The 11,070-nt window shown below is 44.5% G+C and overlaps 1 protein-coding gene across 1 annotated transcript; it reads left to right on the forward strand.

Annotated features, from left to right (window-relative positions):
- The first annotated feature begins 2,525 nt into the window (after nt 1-2,525).
- MC3R (melanocortin 3 receptor) lies at nt 2,526-5,079 on the forward strand. The gene has a single exon (XM_005569389.5). It carries the CDS (start codon nt 2,548-2,550, stop codon nt 3,610-3,612), a length of 1,065 nt encoding a protein of 354 aa, XP_005569446.3. The 5' UTR covers nt 2,526-2,547; the 3' UTR covers nt 3,613-5,079.
- The last annotated feature ends 5,991 nt before the right edge of the window (nt 5,080-11,070 follow it).

The raw sequence follows: 11,070 nt of genomic DNA on the forward strand, positions 1-11,070 counted from the left end.
TGCTCTTGACAAAAATATTTTTTTGAAAAAGCAAATAAACAAAAGTATTTCTCATGCCCCTCAGTTCATAGACTGAAACTCATACCGACATGCATTTTTTTATTTTAGTAAAAACTGTCAAATTGTGAAACTTTTCACAAACACTAGAAATGCATGAGAGTGTCCTCCCAATATTCTCACCTGAATTTAGCATCTTTTTATCTCTTGTCAATCTAGCTGGGAAAATGATACTAAAATCTTATTTTGACTGGCATTTCCCCAACTTCCTAGACGGCTTCACATCTTTTCATGTTTATTAACCATTTGCATCTCCTCTTCAGTAAAGTATTATTTATATCCTTTGCCCAATTTTCTTAGAGGTAAATTATCTTTTTCTAATTCATGTGAAAGTAGTGAGAGATAGTAACTTTACCTATAGCAAATGTTTTCATCCTGTTTTTCTTTTAAATTAGTTTCAGGGTGTTTTTCCATACTAAATTTTAGATTGCTCATCTTGCTTAAGATCTTTCCACCCCAAGGATCCTAAGTTTTCTTCTATTTCCATATGCATATTTTTAATATTTCTCACACCTACACACATATACATAGTTAGATGGACAGATGGATCAATTCATCTAGAGTGAGTGTGTGTGTGTGTGTGTGTGTGTGTGTGTGTGTGTGTGTAGGGGTGAGACGACTCAGTGTTTTCTGAGGTCATATGATCTATATGGGGAATCAGATCTAACATGGACCAAGCGTTAAACCATACTTCCAAGAACAACACTACATTAGTAGGCCACCTGCTAACTTCTGCCTTTCACATTTTCCAGCTTAAAACATCGCCATCCTCCCCATTATATAAGAAAGAAGTAGAAGTGTTTCTGACTGCTCCCTCTCCCATGATCTCATTACCCATCAGTTTTGAAGCTACATTATCCAACCTCCTGAATCTCTCTGACCACCCTCCAAGTCCTCCAAGTCCCCATGGCCACTCCCTTGCTCCAGGCCACCATCATCTCACCCTGGGTCTTTGCAGCACCCTCTGCCCCGGACTCCCTGGCTTACGTGCTCATTCCTTCTAATTTCATTCTCCACGCTGCAACCAGGAATATTCCTAAAATACAGACCCCATCTCATTCCTGCCCTACCTATGTTTCTTCCACAGCCCCCACTGCTGTCAAGGTACTGTCCAAATTCCCACATCTGGCTGAGGCTGTCCTGCAGGATTCAGGCAATTCTCAGCTTTTTCAGAAACCTGTGCAGCCTCATATCTCAGACCGTGTCTCCTATTTCCATGCTTTGACCAGAGCAGACTACTTGCAGCACTTTCAAAAGCCCAAGATTCTTTTTCAGTGGAGCTCAACTGCGACTATGCCCCAGCTCAGCTGTCAAAACTTGCAAACACACTTGTTCAGGTCTTACACCTGGGTGATTCTGACTCCGTGGGTCAGGTGGGATCTCCACATCCACAATCTGTGATGACTCCTATGACCAGCGTGCTCTCTGCCTCCAGGCTGCAGACGTTTGATTCCCTCTGCCTGGAGTCCTCTTCTACCTCCTCCAGCTCCAGCCCCACCCCACCACCCACCCCAAACTGGATATGGCCTCTTCCTCCTTGAAGTCAAATCATAGGTGCTCCTTCCTCCAGGAACTTTCTTTGACAGTCCAGGTTTGGGCTCTTCCTCTTTGCATCCCTGGTTTCCTGGACTTTCCTGATTCAAGCATTCATTGATTCCTCTTCTTCCACCCCAAACTCTGAGTTCGGGAAAGCCTGAGATAGTGGCTGCTGTCTTGCTCACCACTCTGTTTCCTGCACTCAGCAGAGACCTGACATATAGTAGGTGCTCAATAAATGTTTGCTAAACAACAACAACAAATGAATGAACAAATAAACAAACAAATGAACAGACGAGTGGATGCCTGTGGCAGTTTCCATGACAAACACAAACTTCTCGGCCAAGCCAGCAAGCAGGCAGCCGTGTGGCCTGCAGAGGGCACCAGTCTGCTTCTTCATCTCCCTGCAGAATCCTCAGGGCCAGGCACCTGCTGTCAGTCAGAGAGGTGCCCGATGCTCAGTGGTCATTCTGCTGCACCGAAGATTAAGTAGGAGTTGTTTGCCCTTGGCCAATATAAAAAAACCTGAGCGTTCTCCCTTCACTTCTAGCGACAAGTAACACATCCCCTGTCTTGCCATGAAAAGAGCTGTAACTGTAGCAACCGGTGGCAGGTTTTCTGTTCCCAGGTGGGGAAGTGAAGAGAGACAAACAGAGGGGTGAGAGGGAAACAGAAGGAAGACTTGCTGGTAAGAGACCCTATGATGTATTTTTTCTATGTAAACAAGGTCAAAACTGCTCCTCCGGGAACAGCAAAGTTCTCCGCATGTCTCCAAGCTACGAACTTGCATGCTAGCTACTAATTAGCTACTCTCCCTCTCTCTCTCTTCCCTCTTCTCTCTGTGTGTATCTCTCTCTCTCTCTGTCTCTTCCTCCACCCTCTTTCACCATCTCTCTCTCTCTACCTTCGACATCCTTTTATTCTAGGGGAGAACAAACTCTAAGTTCAGATTGAATGAGCATCCAAAAGAAGTATCTGGAGGGAGATTTTGTCTTCCCTCCTACGGACCCTGCTGGAGCCCCAGCTCAGATCAGCCCTCTGTCAGCAATGAATGCTTCGTGCTGCCCGCCCTCTGTTCAGCCAACGCTACCTAATGGCTCGGAGCACCTCCAAGCCCCTTTCTTCGGCAACCAGAGCAGCAGCCCGTTCTGTGAGCAGGTCTTCATCAAGCCCGAGGTTTTCCTGGCCCTGGGCATCGTCAGTCTGCTGGAAAACATCCTGGTTCTCCTGGCCGTGGTCAGGAACGGCAACCTGCACTCCCCAATGTACTTCTTCTTCTGCAGCCTGGCGGTGGCCGACATGCTGGTGAGCCTGTCCAATGCCCTGGAGACCATCATGATCGCCATCGTCCACAGCAACTACCTGACCTTGGAGGATCAGTTTATCCAGCACATGGACAACATCTTCGACTCCATGACCTGCATCTCCCTGGTGGCCTCCATCTGCAACCTCCTGGCCATCGCTGTCGACAGGTACGTCACCATCTTTTACGCGCTCCGCTACCACAGCATCATGACTGTGAGGAAGGCCCTCACCTTGATCGTGGCCATCTGGGTCGGCTGCGGCATCTGTGGCGTGGTGTTCATTGTCTACTCGGAGAGCAAGATGGTCATCGTGTGCCTCATCACCATGTTCTTCGCCATGATGCTCCTCATGGGCACCCTCTACGTGCACATGTTCCTCTTTGCGCGGCTGCATGTCAAGCGCATAGCAGCACTGCCACCTGCCGACGGGGTGGCCCCACAGCAACACTCATGCATGAAGGGGGCAGTCACCATCACCATCCTCCTGGGGGTGTTCATCTTCTGCTGGGCCCCCTTCTTCCTCCACCTGGTCCTCATCATCACCTGCCCCACCAACCCCTACTGCATCTGCTACACTGCCCACTTCAACACCTACCTGGTCCTCATCATGTGCAACTCCGTCATCGACCCGCTCATCTACGCCTTCCGGAGCCCGGAACTGCGCAACACCTTTAAGGAGATTCTCTGTGGTTGCAAGCGCATGAACTCGAGATAGGATGCAGGGCCATGGAAATGATCATCAGTCGGGTCACTTTTGACCCTCCATCCACCCAAGATGTTTAGAAAGAAAAAAAAAATACTTAGAAGATATAAAAATGTGTTAACAGCCATGATTGTACTTGTCGTTTGTTTTTAAGTTTACAAAGCCTTTTAAAGGGGGAAATGGTGAATAACAGACTCCCTGAAAGGATTCTAAGATGAGGAAGTCACAAACTCTGATTTCCCAAATAGTCACTGGGAGAAATCAGCGAAGGCTTCTCTGCATGCTCTCTGCACTCATTTCCAAACACCCAGAGTGTGTGACGCCTGTCTGCTCATCTGCTCCACACCCACGTCTTCACGCTCCAGGTCAGACCAGACTGAAGGATTCTCATGAACAATAAGGGTGGTTGAGATCTCTTGCAAGCAAACCTGTTACAGCTACGACCTCCTGCTGCCAGCTACACGGATAGATAGCTTTGCACTTATAACTCCATAGGAGACCGAGTTCTACTCTATTATTGTATTTGCAGTTAGACAACTGTCCCTTTGTGAAAGAAGCAATGCTATGCTGTTTTCCCCTTTTCTTACCCCCATATCCCTTCAGTTGTCCCCACCCCCAAAGGTAGCATAAGGATGGAACCCACTTCTATTTTTCTGTTGTTGCATTGGTGTTTGTCGTTATTTTGTTTTTATGGATTAAGTCTAAGACAACCTTCAAAACTCTAACGAAAGAGAGAAAGTGTTTTGGACAATCAGAATATACTTGTGTACTTATATTTTGATAGCTTGCTATTTTAGGGTATAAATTACTCTTTTTTAAATAACTTCTTTTTTTCTATCATTTACTTTTAGCCTTTAAAATAAGAAAGGAAATCATGGGTTGAGTGTACAGTACGTGTGTGTGTGTGTGTGTGTGTGTGTGTGTGTGTGTGTGTGTGTGTGTATCTTACACACAAGAAATTGCTTTACTGTAGCTTAAGATAGTTTGAGAAACTGTAGAACTACTGTGTGGCTTTCTTGGGAGCCCTTGTTTTTGCTTATAGCAATTGCATCTCTATAACAGGACTTCTTCAATATTATCTATGAAAGAGAAAGGGTTTCCTTTGTTCTTTTCCCCTTTTGCTTGTTCTTTTCCCCTTTTGTGTTAAAGTTGGATGACCCTATTATCAATGTCTATACCTTATCAACTACAGGAATTCCTTCCTGGGAGCAAAGGGTGAGACTGGCTGACTAGAGCTGGCATTGTCAGATCCTTTTCTGCCCTAGATAACTTCAGTTTGTGCTTTCTGGCTGTGCCCATATCTACCCGTCACAAATTCTTATATTAAGCTGTGTGTTGGGGTGCAATTGTGTGTTTATCTTGTGCTAGCATACCTTGGGGTTCTTTTGTTCTTGAAGATTTTCTGCTAATGTAAGCAAAACCATTCCTTTCTTGCTTTATGATGTTTGGAAATAATAAAAAGCTTTTACGGCTGCTAAATGTGTGCTACATTGAAATATACCACCTGGAATCACTCTGGTGACTCCTGCACACGGCCATGGTATGTTTCACTGCAATTCAGTCATGACTTTGTAAGCGGCATAAACAGCTCCATTGACCACAGTGCTAGTCTTTTCTAGGGCGATGCCTTTTAGCCAGACTACAAAACTCTCCCATTTAGTTTCCAAAAATACCAGGTTTGTGGTTCCCGGGCCACTGTCATTCCCCATTATTTTAATCAAGACACTAAATCACAGGACTCTTCTATGGCCACTCAGTGGGTAAATGTAGAGAAGGGGGAATCTAATTATTTGAAAGTGATATGAGTAGCTATAGGGATTACGATGTCTTTTTTCTACGTAAACAAGACAAAAATAACTTACTTTTCACTCTTATATCGATTTTCACATTATTTCATTTTATCCCGTTAGCAAACCTCTAAAACAGGTGAGTCATTTTACAAATGAAGAAATTTGGTCTTGGAGGGGTGATGTGGTTGTCCGGGAATGCCCAGCTAGTTAGGGTCATGGTATATTGTGCATCCTGGGGCTGATGTCCTTTTGCACCAATATGCTGCTGCCAACAGGTTTTCGTCATCAAAACTGATCCCCCTCTCCTCCCTGTATGTTCTAGCTTGCAGGGGCACTTCCAAACTGGAAGGCCCATGAGCATCACCTGGCATCTTGTGCGAGTGCGGAATCCGATTTGGCAGGTCCAAGGTGGGGACTAAGAGTCTGCATTTCTAACTCTGACAAGCTCCTCGGGGATGTGACTGCTGGTTCGCGGACCCCATCTTAAAGAGCAAGGGCATAGAGGATTTTCAAATGAGTATTATGCGAAGTAAAAGTACTCTTCTGCCTAGAATGCTGACCCCGCACCAGGGACTGTGCTAAGCACTTCACAGGCATTTGCTCCTCGTGATAACCCTACCAGGTAGATACCATGGTTATCCTGATTTTACAGATGAAGGATGTGAAACTCAGAGAGCCTGTCTATAGGAACTCAGTCAGCAAGTAGAGATAGGGAGACTCGAACTCAGGCTGACCAGCCCCCACCCCCAAATCTAACCCAGTGTCCTAGCACCTCTTGCGAAGACACAGGGACCTTTGAGCTGGGACCCAGTGACCTGGGAGCCATGTGTTGCCATGCAGAGAGAATCTGATGCATGTTTCTACCACACAGAGGTTCAGATGTTCCCAGCAGTTTCCAGAGAGATGTCATAAAAATCAAAAGGCACAATTAATTATTTAACTTGCTATAAATTTTCCAAAGTCTGTGAGTAGCCCTGGGGAGTGCATCAAAGAGGTAAGTTACAGAGACATCCGTTTCTCTAGTGAACAACCCTGAATGCTGGGGTGCCACTGTCTCCTCCCCGAATGCTTTCTCAGATTCTCAAGTGGGAACTCACCAGATGTTTCAAGCGGCAGGACAGTCATGTTTGAAAATGCTTAATGGTTGGAAATAAAAGCACACCATGATTTTAGTTCATTTGTTAATTCATTTGTCGCTTTTCACCCCCATCCCCAAGACAGAATCCCTGCAGCACTTGATTCTGAGTCCTGAGACGTCGTTGCCTGCTGTCCTTATTTAGGATGAACTTTTGATTTTAATTTTGAAATCCTTCCACAGGGCTGGGTGCTAAAACATACTATAGCCTCTCCGGCTGAAAACATTTTTTAATTCACCCTCACCTCCACTAAAATCCATTCGCCACATAGCAGCCAGTGCAATTATTTAAAAATATAAATCAGATTATATTGCACTTCTGCTCAAAACTTTTCAGTGTCTCCCATGACCTTTTGAATAAAAGGTCAGTTCCTTACCCAGCCCTACTAAGCTCTAGTCATCTGATCTCTTCTGATAACTATCCAGCCTCCCCTTATACCGTGCCTCTGCCTCGCCCCCAAACCAGACTCCTATTTGCCATATGCTCCTCTCTGCCCCAGGGCCTTTGCAACCACTGTTTTCCCCGCCTCGAGTCTCTACCTCAGATCTTCTTGGCACAGGCTTCTTCTTAGCCTCCAGCCCAAATCCTCAGAGGCCTTCCCTGACTACTCTCTCTAAAGGAGGACCTCAGTCACTCACACCGTCACTGTTTTATCACAGATCTTATTGCTATTTTATATTTTCTTGTTAATTTATTTGATTCATTCTCATCAATCTCTCTCACCAGAAAGTAGTACCTAGGAGATAAAAAATGGTCAATAAAAATATGTCACTTTATTAATACATTTAAATACGAGCTCAAGTCTAACCAAAGACAATATAGCACACTGGAGATTCTCAAATTTTGGTGACTGTCAGCACCATGTGAAGTTGGAGAAAGACAGCCTGTTGCCTGAACCTCAGGATCCAATAGATCAGAATCATCTCCAGATATCTGAAAATTTTAAAATCCACAGGTGATTTTCTGAGTTTGGTATACACAGTGTATGACGTCCACCAAACTCAGAAAACCACCAAAACCAACAAGTACTGACTATTATCCTTAGAGAATAACAAAAATCAACACCTCAGGAGCTTACACATCTGCCCTATCACCCGCTCCTGACATCCTTTCATGTCAGGGTGTCAGCTACCTTAAATTAATGTTGGATCATCCAAAAACCAATGCAAATCTAGAAACTCGGAAGAACCAGATAACAAAGTGAAGAATAAAAGAGAAACCCTTCAATTAGACAACTCAACCTTTCACATCTAAGAGCACTTATTTAGGAGCCAAATCAATAAAAATAATAATAAAAGACATTATATGGTGTTTATTATGTGGCTGACACTTTACTAAGCACTTAGGTATATTAACTTATTTAATCCTCGCCAAAACCCCATAGGGCAGGCACTTTTATCCCTTGTCCTATAGATAAGGAATCTGTGGATGACAGATGTTAATCATCTTGACCATCTTGACCGATACTACTCAGCAGGGAAGAGGCAGAGCTGAGATGATGGGAAAATGACCACTAATCCTACAGTCTTAAAGAAGCACTTATGCATTGAATTCACTCTTCTTTAATCATCAGAGATGTAGATAAAAACCAACACACAAGGACGCCCAAGGCAGTAGCAGCAGCAAGGGAAAAAAGGCTTTGGAGGAGGAGCCAGGCAGTGCTGGCTGTGCATCCTTAGGCGCGTCTCCTGACCTCTGGGTGCCTCATTGGCTCGTCGGCAAAGTGGGAGCTCTACCTACTTACGTGGCAGCAAGCAGTTGTGATGATTCAGTAAAGCATAACAATGTCCCAAAATAATTAGCACATGAACTTCACGTCCCCTTTCCCCTTCGCTTGCTGGACTCTAGACATTTCTGACATTGCCTGCAGTTTTCCTGCCCCTCATCTCCGAGGTTCCTGAAAACAGGAGTTATTAATGAGGGGAAGGAGAGGAGAAGGCGAAAGTTGAGCCTAATGTTTCTACAAGTACAAAGTGAATTCCACTGAGGCATACGAGATGGTTTGTGATGGGTACCCATATCAACACATGCCCACTTTCCTTCACAGAATAACTTTCCAAGTAAACAACAATTTGAATATTTTAAAGTGTATTAACATAATATGTATGTCTGAATGTATATTATATTGTTTATAAAACTCATGATTTTAAAAATAGTATTGCTGAACATGAGACTTGAGTGGTGCCTGCAAAGAAAGAAGTGAGTTGACTAGGATAAAATTAAATAAAGCCAGGCACAGTGGCTCACACCTGTAATCCCAGCACCTTGGGAGGCTGAGGTGGGTGGATTACTTGAGGCCAGGAGTTCAAGACCAGCCTAGCCAACATGGTGAAACTCCGTCTCTACTAAAAAATACAAAAATCAGCTGGATATGGTGGAGCACGCCTGTAATCTCAGCTACTCAGGAGGCTGAGGCACAAGAATCACTTGAACTCTGGAGGCAGAGGTTGCAGTGAGTCGAGATCGCACCGCTGTACTCCAGCCTGGGCAACAGAGCAAGACTGTCTCCAAAGGAAAAAAAAAATTCAATTAATGGGATATAGGCATTTTAAAATTCAGAAAAGGAATGTTTGAAAAATTGAAGTTCAAGACAACCTACACTCAAAATAAAACCATTAGAGGAGAAGGGGAGAAAGGCCCAGAAATAAGGCAGGAGAGGAGAGGAAGTCAAGGATCCCACTGAGACTGGGGCAAGAGAGAAGCTGCCATCCATGTGGCTTGCCATCCATGTGATGGGTCCACAGAGAAGGATAGATCGAGTCAGGATTCTCAAGCAGTTTGGCTGTGCAATTGGCAGGTATTCTCTGACCCCTTGGCATTCTCTGGAGAAAGTGCTGAAAATATTTTCACTGCATTTCACCTGGGTTTGTCAGCCTCGACATCACTGACATTTGGAACCAGGTGATTCTCTGTTGTAGGAGGCTGTCCTGTGCATTGTAGGATGTTTAGTAGCATCTCCGACCTCTACCCATGAGATGCCAGTAACTCCCCAAATCATAACACATGGCAAAAATGTCTCCAGACATTGCCAAATGTTCTCAGGGGGATGAAATTTCCTGTATTACCCTCATTTTGTTCCCCTCCACCTTATTTCTTTGACTGTGATGCCACATTGGGACTGAACCACATGGGGGCCTGGTTTTATGCAGGCTGCCAAGGTGATGTATGTGAACATCCAATCATATGCCTGGAAAATAGTGCTCAGAAAAAGGTGCTATTGTACTAGGTTAAATAATCCACTAATTCAAAGGAGCAAAGGGAGCATGTTAAGCCTTATGTGTCACATTAACATGGGTCACCTTAAACCAAGCTTTCTTGGATGAGCAAAATGGTTTCAGCAATGCTCCTCAGGCCCCAGAGACTCCCCATCAGAGAAGTTACTACACCATTTCATTTTTCTTCTAACTTCTCCTTTCTACCAGGCTGTTAACCAAAAATTGAAAGCATGTTAGAGCACTGATAAATTCAACAAATGGCTGAGTGAGGTTTGTGGCTCACTCCTATAATCCCAGCACTTTGGGAGGTCAAAATAGGAAGGCTGCTTGGGACCAGGAGTCCCAGACTAGCCTGGGCAATATAGCCAGGCATGGTGGCATACACCTGTAGTCCCAGCTACTTGGGAGGCTGAGGTGGGAGAATTGCTTGACAAGCCCAGGAGTTGGAGGCCACAGGGAGTCGTGACTGCACCACTGCACTCTAGTCAGGGCAACAGAACAAGGCTCTGCCTCAAGAAAAAAAAATCAACAAATGTAAGCATGGACCTCTGACCCAGGGGTTTGCAACTAACGGCACAGAAGCAAAAAGAAAATCTTGAAGGCCTAGAGCTCCCTTCTGATTTTGTTTTCCAGTCTTTGAGGTCAGGCAGACCCATGTTCAAATCCTGCATCTTTTACTTGCTGTGTGATCATCATTGAGGTTCAGCCTCCTCATCTGTAAAATGGGATAATAATGACTGCACTTTAAAACCTGTTTTAAAAAGCAAAGTAAAATCAATGCAAAGGATCCCACATGGCAGCTGAAATAAAAGGCACACAATGAATGCTCTCTGTATCCAGCACAGATTATAAGCAAACCCTGGACAGAATCTCCTCGGTGGTCAGGATTTCTCTGGAAGAATTTCAGCCTCTGTTTCAACAGTCACCAAGGACAAGTGCAAGGTTGTCACTCTTAGACTAAGAAGTGATGCAAAGTAAGCTCTCATGAGCTAAGTGGGAATCCAGCAGCTGCTAAATTGGAATTTTATTTTATAATTAAATTCTTCATTATTTGGCATAACAGGGGCTTTGGCAGGGGCTTCGTAGCATTCTATATTCTATCCACTTGTGAACATTCATTAAGCTTTTGTTTCTGAAAACTTTGTAAGAACTTACAAAATGTTCTTTCAAATGCTCCATTTTGCCATCTTGTTAATTAGGCCATGCTGAAATCAAGTGTATACCCCCAGAGCTCTCCGCAGAGTGGAAGTGAAGAATTTGGCTAATGATGTGAGCTGCTCAAGCCAGAAACACACATTTCCCATGAGATCTCCCAATAATCAGTTCATT

Source organism: Macaca fascicularis, chromosome 10 (assembly GCF_037993035.2).
Source record: "Macaca fascicularis isolate 582-1 chromosome 10, T2T-MFA8v1.1".
In the NCBI taxonomy this organism is placed as follows: Eukaryota; Metazoa; Chordata; class Mammalia; order Primates; family Cercopithecidae; genus Macaca; species Macaca fascicularis.